The 20126-nt window shown below is 49.9% G+C and overlaps 1 protein-coding gene across 1 annotated transcript in view; it reads left to right on the plus strand.

Moving 5' to 3' along the window:
• KIAA0232 overlaps positions 1-20126 on the plus strand; it is a gene marked incomplete at both ends in the record, with an annotated part of 52893 nt that overhangs the window by 25638 nt on the left and 7129 nt on the right. Inside the window, 3 exon segments of the mRNA XM_080697782.1 lie at positions 6757-6823; positions 7781-7862; positions 11059-14323. Coding sequence (XP_080553908.1) covers positions 6757-6823; positions 7781-7862; positions 11059-14323 — 3414 coding nt within the window.

A 20126-nucleotide genomic window follows, 5' to 3' on the forward strand; every position in this document is an offset into this window, starting at 1 on the left:
AGAATAATTAAAATTAAATGCAGTGGAAATGGTTTTTTATTTAAATTACATTTAAAAATAGCAGTGCCATTGCTGAACCTGGGTAATTGACTAGATCTTTGGTCACTTAAAGAGCCTTAGAGGCCGGGTATTTCAGAACATGGCTGTCAGGAGGGAGAAGCTGCCCTCTCCCCCTCCTCCCCGTGTTTCTGCTGGACGGAGTGTGTGTGCGTCAAACAGACCTCAGAGCCGCAGCGCAACGGTGGGGCTGAGGGCGGGCGAGCTTGGAGTGTTCCTCCTCTTTCAGAGCTAACCATCAAAGCCAGTGTGGTGGCACACACTGGTGATCCCCGTAGTTGGAAGGCAGAGATAGGAAAGTCACAGGTTTGAGGCCACTTTCACCAACTTAGACCCTGTTTCAAAATAAAACTAAATTTTAAAAAGGGCTAAGGGGCCAGGCGTGGTGGTACACGCTTTTAATTCCAGTACTTGGGAGGCTGAGACAGGAGGATCTGGGTTCGCAGCCAGCCTCAGCTACTCAGTGAGGCCCTCTGCAACTCAGTGAGACCCTGCTTCAAAATAAAGAATAAGCCGGGTGTGGTGGCACACACTTGTAATCCCCATGCTTGGGAGGCAGAGACAGGAGGATCGCAAAGGTTCGAAGCCAGCCTTGCTGGCTTAAGAAACCCTGTTTCCAAATTAAAAAAATATATATATAAAAATAGGTTTGGGAGTGTAGCCCAGAGGTAGAAGGGTTTCCAGAAACCCCAGTGCCACCAATAAATAAATAAATAAATAAATAAATAAATAAATAAATAAAATTTAAAAATAAAGAATAAAAAATAGGACTTGGGTGTAGCCTGATGTAGACTGCCCCTGGGTTCAACCACCAGTAACACACACACACACACACACACACACACACACACACACACACGCTGAGGATATAACTTGGAACTTGATTGTCCCCTGCCCTGGGTTTAATCCCCAGTACCAAAACAAAACAAAAAAATCCTAATCATGAAAGTGTGGAGTCACCCTTTGCTCTCCATTGTAACCATTCCTTTGGTCTTACCTGGGTTTCCTCCCACTCATCTCCCAGTTCTGCTTTAGAAATTAGAATCTAGGCCAGGCATATTTTATTTATTTATTTATTTTGCGGTATTCGAGATGGAATTCAGGGGCATTCTACCTCTGAGCTATACCCCCAGCCCTATTCTTTATTTTGAAACAGGGTCTCACTGAGTTGCAAAGGGCCTCACTAGGTAGCTGAGGCTGGCCGTGAACTCGGATCTCCTGTTTCAGCCTCCCAATGCTGGGATGACACGCGTGTGCCACCATGCCCAGCAGCTGGGCGTATTTGTAATTTCCTTACTTGGGAGGTGAGACAGGAGGATCGCAGGTGTGTGGCCAGTCTCAGCAACTTACTTAGTCCCTCACAACTTAGTGAGACCCTATTTCAAAATAAAATAATAAAAAATAGGGCTGAGGGCATAGCTCAGAGGTAGAATATCTTGGGTTCTATCTCCAATAAACACACACACACACATACCACAAACTAAGATCAGAAAAACTGAAGGGCTCACCGTATGTGGGTTGGGCTGAAAGTAGGTGTGTGATGGGAGTCTTGGTTGTGGCTACCTAAGACAGTGGCCCAAAGCTTGGTGGCTTAAGTAGCCGTTCATTTGCTCTTGATTTTATGGGTTAGCTGGGGCCCAGCTGGGAAGTTCTCTGCTGTCCTGCAGTTGCAGCGAAAGGGTAGGATTGCTCTCCTCGTGGAACTGGGCTCAGAGGCGGGCCAGACTGCCATCCCCCTGTGGTAGGTGGCGGCCAGGGTTCGCATTCCAGGAGGACGTGGTCCTGCTTGCTCACATGCTGCAGTGGCAGGGCCACGCCAGGGGACAGTGCAGCAGGGCCCCCGGGTCACAGGCTTTGCAGCCAGGGGCTTTCTGCAGGATTGAAGAGCTAGGTTCTGGACTCGGGGTAGCAGGCACCCTTGGGGGAAGGCAGAAGATGCTCCCATGAAGACTGGGGGCTCATGCGGGTGAGCGGGTTGGGGTGCCCAGCCCTTCGTGCCGCCTGGCACACAGGTGTTCTGTGGTAGGCAGCAGAGGGTTGCTCTGGGAGACAGAGGCTGAGGGAGGAGAGGCCCTGGAGGCACACGGTCACCTCTGACACTGTGCTCTAGAATGCTGTAACGTGCAGCTGAGCAGCTCTCCCACAGAGTAGAACAAAAGGCAAGAGGAGGCCATGGGGAAAGCTCGCAGACATGCTGGGACTGCTGGGAACCCAGGCTGCGGCCAGCATCCGGCTGGAGGCTCAGTGCGGTGACTGGCTGCTACAGGCACAGACCATAGACCGCGGCGGCTCCTCTCCAAAGGCAGCTGGCCACGACGTGCCCTGTCCTGCTGAGCTGTGGCCACAGGGAAGGCTGGGGCGTCTGTCCTGCACAGGGAACGCCCAGCCCGCAAGCTCTCCGTGAAAGATGGGCCTGAGGGGTGATGACCACAGCCGCCGAAGCCCTTGGATGTGGCGAGGCGGAGCAGGCCAGGCGGCCTCTGCGCTCCGCCCTGATGACTGAGGTCAGAAGTGGGGAGGGCTGGAAGTGAAGACGGAGGACCTCCAGAGTCCAATGCAGTGTAGGAAGGAACTTGTCAGGGACAGTATCTCCAGAGGGCGGCCGAGCTGAGGCTCACATCCACCATCTCCACCAGGACGCTGTGCTTGGCAGTGGCTGGGCCCCTGTTCATCTGAGAGAGAAGCAGGCCAGGGGTCCGGGTGGGGGCCAGAGGGCTTAGGTGAGCTGCATTCACTTAAGCGTTGAAGGGATGGATCCATTATCGAGGTTCTGAAAAATGAAAGCTACAAAATCCAGCGGTAACGCTGACATTGAAGTGACAGCTCTGTGGCGAGTCACAGGTCCGAGGCCGGCGAGTTTGGAGAGGAAGTTGGCGAGATGCTTGGGGCGAGGGGCACACAGTCCTTAGCGTCCTTTGAGTTGTGGCAGGGCCAAGCTCAGCCCTGTTCCTGGAGAAGCGCGGTGCCCGTGCGAGCAGTGGAAGGGCAGGCGCTCATCCTCCAGAGCCGGCCTGGCCGTGGGTGCCCGAGAGCACTGCTCGCTGGAGGGTGCGTGTGTGCCTGCCTGCTGAGCCGGAGGCTGAACGCATGCAGCTCCTGCGCTTGAATTCCAGCGTGCTCTTCGTTGACAGCGTCTCTCGGCCTGCTGGTTGGATGCTGACAGGCGGTGGGTGTTGTGCTATGATGGCGGGGGGTGAGGCATGCGCGCAGTCGCAGGGCGTCCATGTTGCCCAGCACGTGCTCCTGGAGCTGGACCACAATTGAGGACACCTCTACCTGTCCCCGAGTCTTACGCTGCTGGAGGCTCTCGGAGCATTCTTCAGTGCTCCTGTGGGCATGGTCTACTATGTGATTATTAAAGATTCTTCAGTAGCTATATCATAATTAGGAAAGTAAATAGAACTTCTCATTACAGTTTTAAATTAGTACTTTAGAATGCCTGACAGGGCGTGACAACCATATGCCAGTTTCTGATATTTCTTTAGGCTTCCCAGTTTGCTGTCTTGAGAACCCAGTGGCCTGACGATTGTTTTAAAAACTGTAAGTAAAATACTACAGTTAGTTGCAGAAAGAAAATGGTTGAAAAGATGGTTTTACATAGAGTAAGGAGTATTCTTTGGCTATTTTTATATGCAAACATGCATAGATTTTTACATGTATGAGAGCAAATATGTAGCACTCATATACATAGTGTAATATGTGTGTATGTATATATCACTCCTTTAAATATGCATGCTCTCAGTGGGGGTGGTAGCACATGCCTGCAATCTCCGTACTTGGGAGGCTGAGACAGGAAGATCACAGGTTCCAAGCCAGCCTCAGCAACTTAGGGAGACCCTGTTTCAAAATAACAAATTAAATAGGCCTGGGGATGTAGCTCAGTGGTAGAATGCTCTTGGGTTCAATCCCCAGTACCACAAAAATAAGTAAATAAATATGCGTATTCTCATATGCAAATAAGTAGCTTTGTGTATGTATGGTTAGTTTCCAAGACAAGCCACACACCGTCTGGCCCCAGCTTGCAGTGGTCATTCTCTGGTAGTATATCAAATGGCAGCCCCTCTAGCGTACGGAGAGGAGTGTATTTAAACAGCCCCTGGAGGGCCGGCGCCTGCACCGACACCGCGGCACAGGCCTGTCAGCTGACCCCGGTGTCAGCTTCCCGGTCTGGGGAGGTGGAGTGTAAGTGCCGTCCTTGCCACACCTTGGACATCATGGTAAGCAGACCCTCTCCATGGACTGCGGACTTGCAGCTAACATCTGCCATGGGGTTTAGGAGTGTGTCTGAAGGAAGAGGCAGATCTCATCTGGCCTGATTTCCTGTGTCCCTATTAAAAGTTACAGTCTGATGTGAATAGAATGTAACTGTTGGTGTTTGCAGTTAACCACTTTGAGCGCAACTTTGAGGCAGTCTGTTTCTCGGTGCTGGAGTGGCTGGACCCCGACCATGGGTTTCTGGTTTAGGATCTTTATACTTGTGCTGAGTCATTCTGAGTTCAGTGAGTGGTGAAGTTCTATTTTGGGCTCCTGGAGACCCAGGGAGAGCACAGGCCGTGTCTGTGCATCTGTTTAGTTGTGCCCACCTAGAGAGACTTTGACCTTTGAATAAATCTATAAAGTTGCTAAGAAATGTATTCATATTTTTGTCTGTTGTAAAAGACTTATGAGCAATCAAGAGTTTATGGTTGAATGGTCTGCATAGTGAAGGATTATTTGCTTGTGCCTGTTTCCAACATTCATGCTTCTTTAAAATGTAACGTTTATTTTTATCCTCCCAATTCCATATTCTTCCATGTGCCTCCTTCAATTTTATCCCAGTTCTGAATGCCTGACAGGGCATTTTACCCTCTTCTGGTCCTTAAAAGAAAGGAAAGCGTTCACATATGTCTGAGATATGGAGAGAATACCTTCTTTCCCAGCTGCGGTCTTTGTTGTAGTCATGAAGAGTTCACTTTAAAAAAGAAAAAAGGCATTTTGTTTTCTTTAGACTGTGAGCTCCTAGAAGACCAAGAAGGTTTTTGTGATTTTACTCTGCACCGAGTCTGTATAAAACTATGCTCACATAGATTCTTTTTTAAATTTTATTTATTTATTTTGTTGTCCTGGAGGTTGAACCCATGGGCATCTGCCTCCAAGCTACACCTCCAGCCCTTTCTATTTTTATTTTATTTTGAAAGAGTCTTGCTAGGTTGCTGAGGCTGGTCTCAAACCCGTGATCTTCCTGTCTCAACCTGTCAAGTACTGGGATTATAGGCACACAGATTCTTAATGCTTTTCGTTGGTGATTGTTGTTGGCCATATTGTCAGAAATGGATTTCAAGGGAGCTGCCAAAAATTCACGAACTTGGAGGAACGTAGCAAGTCAGTGCACTTCTGCCGAAGGGTGTGGGAGTTACAAGAAGCGCAGTAAGCAAGCACACCTGCTCTATCCCTGATGCCCTCCCGCCCCTTGCCCTGATTGGTGGGGGCTTGAGCTCACACTCTGCAGGATTGGCAGTTCTCTAAGACAGACTGGAGTTTTGAAACAATTGTAAGATTCTGGAAGATTCCAGTTAGCTAGAGGTTAAATGAGCTAAAATGTCTGACATTCTGGGAGTGAAGCCTGTAGACACATGTACAAAAGTCACAAAGTGAAGGCCTCAGCTACAGGTGTACAGAATGAAAAGTTGTCCACTTCTATGTCATTTTGCTGCTCAGAAAAGATTATCTTTATTCCTTACAATATGATGGGCACTTGGGCCCTTGTCCTGTCTTATTGAGCAAGGGGCCTCTGAGAAGACAGAAACCATATGTTAATATTTCCACATTGTATCAGGAAGCTCCACTTAACACTATTTATTAGTGAAATATGCTGATTTGCATCTATAGATAGGCATTTAAAAACTCTATTCATTTAAGTATTAATGATGAGCCGGGCGTGGTGGCGCACGCTTGTAATCCCAGCATCTGGGAGGCTGAGACCTGGAGGATCGTGGTTCGCAGACAGCCTCAGTTACTTAGTGAGGCCCTCTGCAACTCAGTGAGACCCGGTTTCAAAAAAAAAAAAAAATAGGGCAGGGGGTGTAGCTCGGAGGTCGAATGCCCCTGGGTTCCATCCCCAGACCTGCAAAAAAAAAAAAAAAAAGAAAAAAAAAGTTAAGTATTAATGATGTATTTCTCTTGGAATCTGGAGATTTGTTAACTTCTATATTTAAAAAAGAATAGCCAGGCATGGTGCATACAGACTCCCAGTACTTGGGAGGCTGAGACGGGAGGATCGCAGGTTCAAAGCCGGCCTCCGCAGCTTGGCAAGACTGTAAGCAACTCAGTGAGACCCGGTTTCCAAATAAAAATCCTAGCGGTGCTGGGGTGGGCTCAGAGGTAGATGGTCTCTAGGTTCAATCCCAGGACCCTCACACACTCAAACAGTAAACACGTGCCTACCTCTTTAAGTATTAGACTTTGAAACCAGGGCCCACTTTGCACATGCTCAGCAGGTGCTTTACCACTGAGCTACACCCCAGCCCTTTAACTGTTTTATTTTTGAGACAAGGTCTTGTTGAGTGGCCCAGTTTGGGCCCAAGCTTGCTCTCTTCCTGCCTCAGTTTCCCGCGTCCCTGGCACGGAGCTGTCTGTGGCTGTCCGGCACTGCTGGGACACCTGAGTGCCTGCCTTTTCCGTGCCTGGAGGTGGACTAACCGTCCTTTTGTCGTCTCGCAGAGCTCTGGAATCGAGACCTTAGTGGAGGAACTCTGCTGCAGACTGAAAGACCTGCAGGGCGAGCAAGGTGAGTGCAGGGTCTGAGGACTGGTCAGGGGAGAGCCTGGCGCCACTGGTGGGTTCCCTGTTGGCCCGTAGCAGCCCCTCACAGAGATCTCTGCTCCCCAGAGAAGAGGGGCTTATGGCTGCCCTCAGATACGTCTCCTTTTGCGTCTTCAGACTGAAGCCCTTCCTTGCCCCACTGTCCGTGTGTGCCTGATGACAGCCTCCAAAGGCACTGGCGGTGATTATTTCAGGCTGGGAGGGAACTCTGCCTTGCTCTGCATTTGGGGATGGGCAGATTGGACAAGCGCAGTCAGCCAGGTTGCCACAGAACTCTTGCTGCTCGTCCCCGGTGGCTCTGGCAAGCCGAGGAGGACCCTGCGCTTCCGTGTCCTTGCCACGTCGGTCACTCGGCGTGCGCCGAGCCTGGAGCCTCCTACTGATACACAGGTTGTTTGTTTTGAGCCTGAGACGCTATCCTGGGCTAAGCTAAGAGTACAGCTCTTGTTTCTATTTGAGTTGAAACACAGCCCTTGCTCACCAACTTGTTAAATAAGAGAGTTAAGTGTGATGAAGAAGTTTCTTTACGTATTAGCAAAAAATGAGTCAATATAAAGTCATGAGTCAGAATTTTGTGAGAAAATATTTTTGGAATCCAAACACATGTTCTCTCCTTCTGGTCTAATTAATAAGTACACAGAGGACTCAGCCTCTTAACTGAGTGTCTCTAGAGCTTGCGTCAGCGACCAGATGAACGCCTCTCGCCTCTCGGCCTGGTGCTAATGTGGTTAAGCCAGAGAATCCCTTCTGGCACACGGAAAAAGTGGGTTTTGGTTAAAAAGACAGACTAGTATAGAGTTCTCTTTTTAATCAGCAAAGCTTATATTGTTTGTGCTTATAATTACATGTGAAACTTATAAAAACATGAGCATTTATTACCTAGATATAAGACAAATCTTTCTGAATTTTTGTTTCATAACAGAAGAGAAGATTCACAAAAAGTTAGAGGGGTCCCCCTCTCCAGAGGCAGAGCTGTCCCCTACAGCAAAGGATCAAGTGGAAATGTATGTACGGTCACACTGCGTAAAGCGTGCGCGCGCTCGTAAGCTCAGGCTGCACTGCCGCCTGCTCGCCAGCCTTGGTTTGTCATCTCTTACTCCATAATTCACGAAACGTTTATGAGCAAGTATTGACTGCTCGGCACTGAGAAGTGACAGGTTACTAAGATGGTTCTGTTCTTACCCTGCACATTCAGTAAATATTTGTGACATGAATATACAAGGGAGGTTTTGTTTATAGAGTCCATTTATGTCCTGTGACCTTGGGAGTTCACAGTCTTAGCTATAAGAAAATTGCTGTTGCCCTTATATACAAACAAGAAAACGGAGTTTCCTCTGTGTATTGCAAAGAGAACGTGGGCAGACTGTGACCTCAGTAAACCTGTCTCTGCTGTCAGTCCTTTTCTTTGTGAATGGTGAGTATTAATGTAATTTGAATTATAAACTGACTTCCTTATTAAACATTTTTTCCTTTTACTTATTAATATTTTGAGTATAGGCGTTCTATTTCTGAGCTACAACCCCAGAACCATTTTACTTTTTATTTTGAAATAGAGTCTCGCCGAGTTGCTGGGGGTCTTGCTAAGTTGCTGAGGCTGGCCTTGAGCCTGTGGCCCACTCGTCTCCGCCTCTCAAGAACAGAGATTGTAGGTGTGTACCACCATGCCCAGCACTAGGGCAGCCTGTCTCCAGGCTACACCCTCAGGTTTTTTTCTCTTTTCTTTTCTTTTCTTTCTTTCTTTCTTTCTTCCTTTCTTTCTTTCTTTTTTTTCTTTTTTTTTTTTTTTGTGGTACTAGGGGTGGAACCCAGGGGCTTTCTACCTCTTGGCTATACTCCCAGACCTATTTTATATTTTTTATTTGGAAACAGGGTCTCACTAAGTTGCTGAGAGCCTCACTAAGTAGTTGAGGCTGGCTTCGAACCTGTGTGATCCTCCTGGCTCAGCCCCCTCACTCCCAGCGCTGGGATTACAAGTGTGTGCCACCATGCCTGGCTCTTTATTTATATTTTCCAGGGTTAGCCTCCAATCTGTAATCCTCCTGTCTCAGTCTCCCAAGTACGAGGTTTACAGGCATGTGCCACTGTATCCAGTTTCCAGTTTGATAAGTGTTTTATTTTATTTATTTATTTTGCAGTACTGGGGATGGAACCTAGGGGCGTTTTACCTCTGAGTGACACCTCCTGCCCTATTTTTTATTCTTTATTTTGAAACTGGGTCTCATTGAGTTGCATAGGGCCCCACTGAGTAGCTGAGGTTGTCTTTGAACCGTGATCCTCCTGTCTCAGCCTCCCAAATGTTGGGATTACAAGCTTGCACCACCACACCCAGCAATAAGCATTTTATTTTAATCTTTGGAACCTCTGTAGCATTAGAATAAAATTACATTTGGTTGGTGTGTAGAAACCTGTACTATCCAGCACAGTTGCCACAGGTCACACGAGGCTATTGCAATGTGGCTAGTTCAAGTTCGTATGAACTAGCAGTGTAAAATTCTCTTTAGATTTCAGAGACATGGTATACAATACTGCATTAATCATTTAATATTGATTGCATTTTGAAATAGTATTGTGGACTTAATTCGGTAAAATAAAATATTGGGGTTAGCCGGGCGTGGTGGCACACGCTTGTAATCCCCGCGCTTGGGAGGCTGAGACAGGAGGATCACACAGGTTCAAAGCCAGCCCAGCTACTGAGTGAGGCTCTCAGCAACTTAGTGAGACCCTGTTTCAAAATAAAATATAAAATAGGTCGGCGAGTATAGCCCGGAGGTAGAAAGCCCCTGGGTTATACACACACACACACACACACACACACACACACACACACACACAGCTAATATATATATATATGTATATGTATATATATATGTATATGTATATGTATATATATATAAAATATTGGGGTTAATTTCTTATTAGCTTTTAATATGAATGCTAGAACATTTGAAATTACATATGAAACTCACAATATATTTCCACTGGACAGCTTTCATAGACTGAGGAGAGCGAGTCAAGCGCAGCCCCTGTGAAAGCATGGCCTTTGTCCTTTCCCTTATGACCTTGAGCGCGGTGGCTCCAGAGCACCAGTGCCCGCCTGCCAGCCACCGAGCTGTCACCCAGACCCCTCAGCAGGTCTGCCCGCGCCGTGTGGTAACCCCTGCAGTCCTCACAGCACAGTTCTTGCTCCTGCTGTGCGGGCGCGGCGGGTGAGGGCCAGGCCCAAGGCCATGCGGGTGAGCGGCAGCCCGGCCTCCATGTCAGGACAGGCGGCTCCAGAGCGCACGCTCCTGCACATTTGCTGCCCAGCTTTTCAACTGCACGCATTCCCAGTGCGCGCTACTCCTGAGGTAAGTTACGTGCTTGCCGCTTCACAGCGGGAGGAGGCGGCCACGCACTGGACGACGGCCTTCAGTCACAGGTGTAGCGAGTGCCGGCTGAGGTGGAGACCGAGGCATTCTGAGTGCCAAGTCTGCGTTCTTTCTAGCACGGTGGATTTCTCGGTTTCTACTTTTTTTTTTTTTTTTTTGGTGTTATTGGGGTTCCTGGAAGCCCTTCTACTTCCATGCTACACTTCCAGACCTATTTTTTTTTTTTTATACTTTTTGTTTGAAAACAGGGTCTCTTATGCCAGCGCGGCTGGCTTTGAACCTGCGCGGTCCTCCTGTCTCCACCTCCCAAGCATGGGAATTACAAGTGTGCATTACCACGCCCGGCGGGTGTCTGCTTCTTAATTTAAAAAGTCAACTTTGTGCCGGGAGTGAGGGTGCACACTTGTAAACCCAGCATTTGGGAAGCTGAGACAGGAGGATGCTGGTTTGAGACCAGCCTCAGCTACTTTATGAGGCCCTTTGCAACTCTGGGAGACCGTTTCAAAATACAGAATAGGGCTGGGGTGAAGCTCAGAGGTTGAATGACCCTGGGTTCCATCCCCAGTGCTGCAAAAAAAAAAAAAAAAAGAACGGTAAGTTTTGAGACGAAAGCTTTGCTCTCCGTCTTTCCATGGTCTGTATAGTGCTTGTCACTGTGCCGTGCAGAAGGGGGCTCGTGTGGGACTGATTTTAAAGTATAGCTTATTTCATGCTGTGAATCATGCAGAGCCGGCCTTCTTGGGCTGCAGCTGTTGACTCGTAGACTCTAACGGCGTTCTCCTGATGCTGTCCAGCCAGGCGCTCATGCCGGAACTCTTCACTCTGCTTTCAGGTACTATGAAGCATTCCCACCACTTTCTGAGAAACCGGTTTGTCTGCAAGAAATTATGACCGTGTGGAACAAGTCCAAAGCCTGTTCTTACTCCAGCTCCTCCTCGTCGTCCACAGCCCCCCCAGCAAGCACAGATACATCCTCTCCCAAGGACTGCAACAGCGAAAGTGAAGTCATCAAGGACCGAGGCACCGAGGCGGCACCCGCTGGGCAGGCCAAGCCCCAGAGCAGAAGCAGGCGCGAGAGGGGGGCCCCGCCGGAAAAGCCCGCCACGTTCAGAAAGCAGGGCCGACACAAGGCCGAAGGGAAGGGCCGCCCTCGCTCCTGGTCTTCTGGCTCCAGCGAAGCCGGCTCCAGTTCAAGTGGTAATCAGGGAGAATCGAAGGCATCCATGAAGTATGTTAAAGTAAGACACAAGGCACGAGAAACTCGAAACAAAAAAGGGCGGAACGGGCAGAGCCGGCTGTCGCTGGAGTACGGCGAGAAGGCAGAACGCGGTAGCCATGCGGGTGGCGGCGGCGGCAGCAGCAGCGGCGGGCCCGCCCGGCAGCTGTGCAAGCGGGGCAAAAGACCAGCGAAAGAGGCGGGGAGGCGAGAGCCTGGCAGCGCTGGCAGAGAAGACGTGTACGCGGAGAGCAGGAACGACCGGGAATACAAAGAGGAGCCGCTGTGGTACACCGAACCAATAGCTGAGTACTTTGTTCCTCTGAGCAGAAAAAGCAAACTCGAGACCACGTACCGAAACAGGCAGGATACGAGCGCGCTGGCCCCGGAGGCGGTGGACGACTTATCTGAATCAGTGCACGGTCTGTGTATCAGCAACAATAATACTCATAAAACATACCTCGCAGCGGGTACTTTCATTGATGGTCATTTTGTAGAAATGCCTGCAGTTATAAATGAGGACATCGACCTCACTGGGACCTCATTATGTTCTCTCCCAGAGGACAACAAATACCTGGATGATATTCATCTGTCAGAATTAACACACTTCTATGAAGTGGACATTGATCAATCCATGTTGGATCCTGGTGCCTCAGAAACAATGCAAGGAGAAAGTCGAATTTTGAATATGATTCGACAGAAAAGCAAAGAGAATGCTGATTTTGAGGCAGAATGTTGCATAGTGTTAGACGGAGTGGAGCTGCAAGGGGAACGTGCAATATGGACAGATCCTGCCAGCCCTGTGGGCGCCGAGGGCCTGTTCCTTCAGGACCTTGGCAATCTGGCGCAGTTTTGGGAGTGCTGTTCATCCAGCTCCGGCGATGCTGACGGGGAGAGCTTCGGAGGAGACTCTCCAGTTAGACTCTCGCCGATCTTGGACGGCACGATGCTCAACTCACATCTGCTTGCTGGCAATCAAGAGCTCTTCTCAGATATTAATGAAGGATCTGGTATAAACTCTTGTTTTTCAGTGTTTGAAGTGCAATGCAGTAATTCTGTTTTACCGTTTTCTTTTGAAACACTCAACTTGGGAAATGAAAATACAGATTCTAGTGCTAATATGCTTGGGAAAACACAGTCTAGATTGCTAATATGGACCAAAAATAGTGCCTTTGAAGAAAATGAACACTGTTCTAATCTTTCAACAAGAACTTGTAGTCCGTGGTCCCATTCAGAAGAAACACGTTCAGACAATGAGACGCTAAACATTCAGTTCGAGGAATCTGCGCAGTTTAACGCAGAAGATATTAATTACGTGGTCCCTCGAGTCTCGTCGGATTACGTAGATGAAGAACTAGATTTTTTGCAAGATGAAGCTTGCCAGCAAAAGAGTAGAACTTTAGGAGAAATTCCTGCATTCGTTTTCAAGAAAAGATCAAAACTAGAATCTGTCTGTGGTATTCAGCTAGAACAAAAAACAGGAAAAAACTTTGAAACTACGCAAGTATGCAGTGAGAGCAGTCCACACGGAGATGGCTACAGCTCAGGGGTTATTAAAGACATCTGGACAGAGATGGCAGATCGACATTCTGCGACCACGGGAGAAATGGAAAGAGCTGGCGACGAGTTGTTTCCAACCGATGTGAATAACTACTGCTGCTGTCTGGATGCCGAAGCTAAGATGGAGACCCTTCAGGAGCCTCGGAGGGCTGTGCAGAGATCCGAGTATCATCTCTGGGACGGGCAGAAAGAGAACCTGGAGAAAAGAGCATTTATTTCTAGCGAGCTGTCAAAGGTGGACTGTGGTGATTACACCACGCCCTCTAAACCTTGGGACGTGGCCCAGGATAAAGAGAACGCGTTCATTCTCGGGGGAGTTTACGGCGAGCTCAAGACCTTCAGTAGCGATGGGGAGTGGGCAGTGGTACCGCCCGGCCACTCCAAGGGAAGCCTGCTGCAGTGCGCAGCTTCCGACGTCGTGACAATAGCTGGTACCGATGTCTTCATGACCCCAGGAAGCAGCTTTGCTCCTGGTCACAGGCAGTTATGGAAACCCTTCGTGTCCTTTGAACAAAACGAGCAGCCGAAAGGGGGGGAAAATGGATTAAATAAGGGATTTTCTTTTATCTTCCATGAAGACTTACTAGGCGCTTGCGGTAACTTTCAAGTTGAAGATCCTGGACTTGAATATTCATTCTCTTCCTTTGACTTAAGCAATCCATTTTCACAAGTTCTTCATGTGGAATGTTCATTTGAACCCGAGGGGATTGCATCTTTCAGCCCTAGTTTCAAACCGAAATCAATCCTCTGCTCTGATTCAGACGGCGAAGTGTTTCACCCCAGGATATGCGGCGTCGACCGGACACAGTACAGGGCTATTCGGATCTCTCCCCGGACTCACTTCCGCCCGATCTCTGCATCCGAACTGTCCCCAGGAGGAGGGAGTGAGTCAGAATTTGAATCTGAGAAAGACGAAGCCACTGTTCCCGCCCCTTCTCAAGTCGATGTCTTTGAAGACCCACAGGCGGACCTGAAGCCTCTGGAAGAAGATGCAGAGAAAGAAGGCCATTACTATGGGAAGTCGGAGCTTGAGTCTGGGAAGTTCCTTCCCAGGTTGAAAAAGTCTGGGATGGAAAAGAGTGCCCAGACGTCCCTGGATTCCCAGGAGGAGTCGGCTGGACCTCTGCTGGTCGGAAAGCAGGGTCAGTGCTTGGAATGTAGCATGAACGAATCTCTGGAGATAGATCTAGACAGCTCAGAAGCAAATTGTAAAATAATGGCACAATGTGAGGAAGAAATCAATAATTTCTGCGGTTGCAAAGCAGGTTGTCAGTTCCCTGCTTATGAAGATGACCCGGCTTCACCAGGACAGCTGGAAGAGGTATGTGTCTGTGTGAAGGTTTAATCAGGTATAATCACCACTGTCCATTCTTTGCACTAAGACTAGCCATATCAGCAATGAAAGACAGTGCTGAGTTACTGGGAAGTTAGCTTCTGAATGTCTTAGGGCTTAGCATTCTTAGAATTTCACATTTAAGGACTAAAAGTGGATTTGATGTTTATAAATTTGAAGTACATATTCGACTTTTCTGGGGTAAATGGGGACATTTTAAAGTGCGTGCACGTGCGTGCGTGTGTGTGTTTTACTAGGGATTGAATCTAGAGGTGTTACACCAGGCTACACCTCCAGACCTTTGCATTTTTGTTTCGAAACAGGGTCTCTCCAGGTTGCTGAGAGTTGCTAGTTGCTGAGGCTGGCCTCAAGCCTGCGATCCTCCCGTGTCAGCCTCCCAGGTTCTGGGATTGCAGGTGTGCGCCACCGAGCCTGGCTTGGATACTGTTCTTAAAATGCACTGTGGTACGTGTAAGTGAGCCCACAGTGCAAATGCAGCGAAGTACCTTCTACGACATACGTAGATGCCCTCTGTGTGCGGTGCGGGCTCCCGGGAGCTGGGGTTGCTGTCGAGCGAGGCTCCTCAGCAGTGTTAGTAGGAGTCACTGTATTCCTAAGAAATGGCCTGAGGTTCAGTTGACCGGACCAGAGCTCGCGCTAAGGCCGAACCCGCCTCAGACAAGCGCAGCGCGTGCCCACCTTGCAGCGATCCTCGCACAGTGGCCCCTGGCCTTCTTCCAGGAGAGCGGCTTGTTGAGCAGGGCTGAGGTGTCTGGAGCCCTGCCGCCCGAGACTGAGCGCTGCCCTCCTGCCCGTCTGTCCTGTGCATGGAGTCCCACCTGCACCACGAGGCCCCTGGCTTGCCGCACCCTTCACTGACACTGTCCCCAGACGTCTTCTCTCCCCTGTCACCCCGCCCTGCAGCAGCATTAGATGCCACCCCTTTCATTTCTTTGCCCTTGATTGCACTTTGCAGTTTTATGAGCTATTTCGGCACTTCCTCTCTCACTTAATTATCGGCTCCTGTGGCTGTGGCCCACGCCTCGCTCTAGAGGTGAGTCAGTGCCCGGGTGTGCGGCTGTGCGCCTGTGATTGTAGGAAGCCCCAGGAACTCGGGGGTCCCTGCTCTGGTCAGCTTCGTAGACAACCCCAGTGGGTTGAGATTAATCCCATCAGAACACTGAAGTCTAGAACTAAGGGGAATCGGCAGTGTTGTTAGCCTGTGTTAATGTTTACTGCCCCGGTTTTTCTTCCTAAATATTCCTTTTTGTACTTGGTATTTCACCTGGCTCCAGATTGGGAAGAAAGAAAAGGAGGAAAGAAGCCAGATCCTGCATCATACCACTCCTCTCTTCCTTCACGTGCTAGTATGTTGATACGCTTACGTACGTGCTATCAGAATCCCGGCTTTTTGCGAGAGAGCCCAGCGCCCAGCGGACGCTTGGGGGTCTGAGGGGCCGGGTGTCAGTGCCGCCAGGACAGATCTCAGCAGCAGCCAGGCTGAGCCCGCTTCCTGGGTTGACCTCAGTGTGCAGGGCTTGCCCGTGAGAGTGGCCGGAAGTGACATTTGGGGACCAGAAGCTGTGCCCTTCGGCCCTGGCACATCACCTGCTCAGTGCTGGAAGCTCCTACAGGGGTGCTCTCACCCTTTCCCACGTGAAGAGTTGAGATTGGCAAGAAGGCCAGTCTGTAGAGTGTTTTAGCTGGAATCGTCCACTTGTCTGATTCACATTCGGGAGCCCTAGGAGGCGGCAGAGCGCCACTCTCCTCAGCTCGGCGCCTCGGGTGGTTTCTGCTGGGTCCCCAAGGAGAGCCTCTAGATGGGAAGCAAACACATTGCATGGATTATTCCCCCCACCCCTTTTGGTGAGTCTGGGGATGGAACCCAGAGGCATTCGACCTCCGAGCTACACCCCCTGCCCAATTTTGTTTTATTCTTTATTTTGAAACAGGGTCTCACTGAGTTGCGGAGTGCCTCACCATGTAGCTGAGGCTGTCCGCGAACCGTGATCATCTGCTCTCAGCCTCCCGAGTGCCGAGATGACAAGCGTGCGCCACCACGCCCGGCTTCTTGCCCCCTTTCTTTATGTGGTGCTGGGGATTAAACCCGGGGCCTCACACATGTTAGACAAGCACTCATTTTTTTCTTTCAGTCGAAATGGCATTGAATTAAGATTTCCTGCCTAGAGTTTCATAGTATGGGTGCCCCCTAACTGGCCATTTCCTTCCAGGACCCTCGGGGCCATTGTGGCCTTCGTGTAATGTGGAGTGCTGAGGTGAGCCCAGGAGATGTGGGCGTCTAGAGAGCCCCCCAGGCATCTTAGCACATGCCTGCCAGCCCCGCCACTCCAGAGGCTACGGCAGGAGGATTGCAAGTGAGGCCAGCCTGTGCAGCTTTGTAAGACCCAGTCTCAAAATAAAAAATAAAAAGGCAAGGATATAGCTCAGTAGTAGAGGGCCCCAGTTTCAATCTCCAGTACTGGGAGGGAAAGTCTGAGGGATATGTCTTGGCAAAAAAAAAAAAAGTGACTAAACAGCCGGGCGTGGTGGCGCACACTTGTAATCCCGCGCTTGGGAGGCTGAGACAGGAGGATCGCACAGGTTCAAAGCCAGCCTCAGCTACTTAGTGAGGCTCTCAGCAACTTAGTGAGACCCTGTTTCCAAATAAAATATAGGTCTGGGAGTATAGCCCGGAGGTAGAAAGCCCCTGGGTTCTGCCCCTAGTACCACCCCCCCCCAAAAAAAAATGTGTCTAGTCAGGGTTTTGGAATGTTTGTGTCTTTTTTCCCACTGTTTCATTCATTCATGAAGTATATATTAAAGCCAAGCGTGGTGAGGCGCTACTATAATCCAAGGACTTGGGAGGCTCAGACAAGAGAACTGCAAACACAAGGTCACTTAGTGTGTTAGTCTTTCTCTTTTTTCCTATTTTCTCCCTCTCTCCCCTCCCTCCCTCCCTCCCTCCCTCCCTCCCTCCCTCCCTCCCTTCCTGGCTGTTCTTCCCCTGGGCCCCCAGGGCTCATGTTCATCTCATAGTTCACAGTGTGTTTAGGTCATGTTCAAGAATCCCCAAAGCCTTAACAGTTCCAGCATTGCTCCAAAGTCCAAGTCCAGAGTCTCCTCTTGAGACTCAAGGCGGACTCTTAGCGGGATCCCCTATAAAAACCAAGGAACAGCTGGCATACTCCTAACATCCAGTGGCAGGGGGTAAATGCTCTCGCCCCAAAAGGGAGGAACAGATATAGCCAGGCGGAATCTAACCAAAGCAAGACCAGAACTCGGCAAGCAGGCATTGACTCCTGGACCTCCCTGTCCAGTGTCCAGGGCACGTGGGCTGGTGTGAGGTCCAGAGGGCCTGGGCAGCCCCCGCCCTGCAGGGAGTGCCGCAACCCATGTGGACGTTCTGAGGCGCTCTGCTCAGCACAGCGCCCTGCCCGGCCTCCCGGCTTGCTGGTCCCCACTAGAGCCTTAGCTTCGCTTCCCCAGCTTCCCAGGTGCCCTCTCAGCGAGGACTTGTAAGGACTCCATCTTGCTACACACCACGCAGCCTCCGGCTTTCCTTTGAAATTCTGGTAGAAGCCTCCATGGCCTAGTAACTGGCAGTCTCCGTGCCGTGTTGGCCGAAGGGGCGAGGCATGAGCCTCGGGAAACCATTCCTGGGCGGACCTGTGCGAGCTGGCGCCACGTGTCTTCTCAGAAGACAGCCTTTTTTTTTCTTCTCTCCAGTACTGTGGATTGAACCCAGGGTCCTTCCACCTCCAAGCTATATCACTAGCCCTATTTTACTCTTTATTTTGAAACAGTCTCATTAAGTTGCTGAGGTTGGCCACGAACCTGTGATCCTCCTGTCTCAGCCTCCTAAATACTGGGATTACAAGTGTGTACCACCATGCCTGGTTCATAAGACAGCTTTGAGCCTGCGACATCTTTCCTATTGTACTGGTGGAAAGTACTTAAGTTTTGAAACAGGTCTCACTGGGTTGCGAAGGGCCTCACTAAGTAGCTGAGGCTGTCCACGAACCGTGATCCTCCTGTCTTGGCCTCCCAAATGCTAGGATTACAAGTGTGTGCTATCATGCCCGGCCCTTTCTTCCTTCCTTCCTTCCTTCCTTCCTTCCTTCCTTCCTTCCTTCCTTTCTTTTCTTTTTTTCTTTTTTTTCTTTTTTTTTGGTGGTACTGGGGTTCCTGGAAGCCCTTCTACCTCCGGGCTACACTCCCAGACCTATTTTATATTTTTTATTTATTTGGAAACAGGGTCTCTTAAGCCAGTGTGGCTGACTATGAACCTGCGCGATCCTCCTGTCTCCGCCTCCCAAGCGCGGGGATTACAAGCGTGCCCCACCACGCCTGACTCTATTCTTTATTTTTGAAACAGGGTCTCACCGAGTCGCAAAGGGCCTCACTAGTAGCCGAGGCTGTCCTTGAACCACTATCCTCCTGTCTCGGCCTCTCAGATGCTGGGATTACAAGTATGCACAACTACACCCGACTCTGTTTGTTTGTTTGTTTGTTTGTTTGTTTGTTTGTTTGTTTCTGCAGTACTGGGAATGGAACCCAGGGGCATTCTACCTCCAATATACAACCCCAGTCCTAATTTTTATTCTTTATTTTGAAGCAGGGTCTCACTGAGTTGCAAGGGGCCTCACTGAGTAGCTGAGGTTGTCGACGAACCGCGATCCTCAGGTCTCAGCCTCCCGAATGCTGGGATTAAAAGCGTGCGCACCGCTCCCGGCCTGATGGTTTGTTTTTAATGGCACTAATCTCAAGCAACTCCACCTGCTTGGCCAGAACTCTGCGCATCCCTTTTTCATCACACTGTGAGTTTCTCGAACCTTCCCTGCTGCTGCCTTGGGATTCCCTCCACCAGAGTAGTGTATTAAATTCCCCTCCATAGCACCTCGGCCCAGATCTGGAGGGGTGTCTCCATAGTCCAGTCCCGCTCCCGATTGGTCCTCTCTTCGGAGCAGCAGTGTTGCTGTTAGTATCCATGTTCTTATTCTCGTCGGCCTTCTAGTCTTCTGAGCTCCCTCCAGAATCACCGTGACGCTCTGCTTCCAGCATTCTAGGCTTTCTCTAACCTTTCCTCCAAAGTCCTACAGTCTCCTTCCAAAACGCACTTCCAAAGGCTTCTAAACTATATCGGATGCAGATGCAGCAGTGACCGTCCATCTCGCTGCCGGTTCCTTCCGTTAGCTTTCTGTCACTGTGATGGGAAGAACTTGGAATCTGTAAGGAGGAAAGATTAGTTTGGTCCATGTGTGAGGGCATCGACCTATGATCCCAGTTACTCAGGAGGCTGAGCCAAGGAGATCGTAAGTTGGAGATCAGCCTGGGCAGTTTAGCAAGAATCCTGTCTCAAAAAGGCTGGAGCTGGATGTGGTGGCACACACTTGTAATCTTAGTACATGGGAGGCTGAGACGGGAGGATCACAGGTTCGCTGCCAGCCTCGGATACTTAGTGAGGTCCCTCGCAACTTAGACCTTGTTTCAAAATAAAAAGTAAATAGGGCTAGAGGTGAAACTCAGAGGTAGAATGCCCTGGGTTCAACCCCCAGTACTAAAAAAATAAAAGGCAGGAGGGCAGTGCAGTGCTAGAGTACCCTGGGATTCAGTCCCCAGAACCATATACACAAATTAGGCTTGAGTTTGGCTTGTGGTGTCGGCTCAGGGCTGCTTGGCGTGTGGCGAAGCAGAACGTCCTGGCAGGGAGCGCGTGGCGGAGAGCTGTATACCTCACGGCAGTGGGCGGGAGGCAGAGGAGGGGCACAGGCCAGTGACCTACCTTGCTCCC

The sequence above is a fragment of the Muscardinus avellanarius genome (assembly GCF_963383645.1).
Source record: "Muscardinus avellanarius genome assembly, chromosome: 6".
NCBI classification, from domain to species: Eukaryota; Metazoa; Chordata; class Mammalia; order Rodentia; family Gliridae; genus Muscardinus; species Muscardinus avellanarius.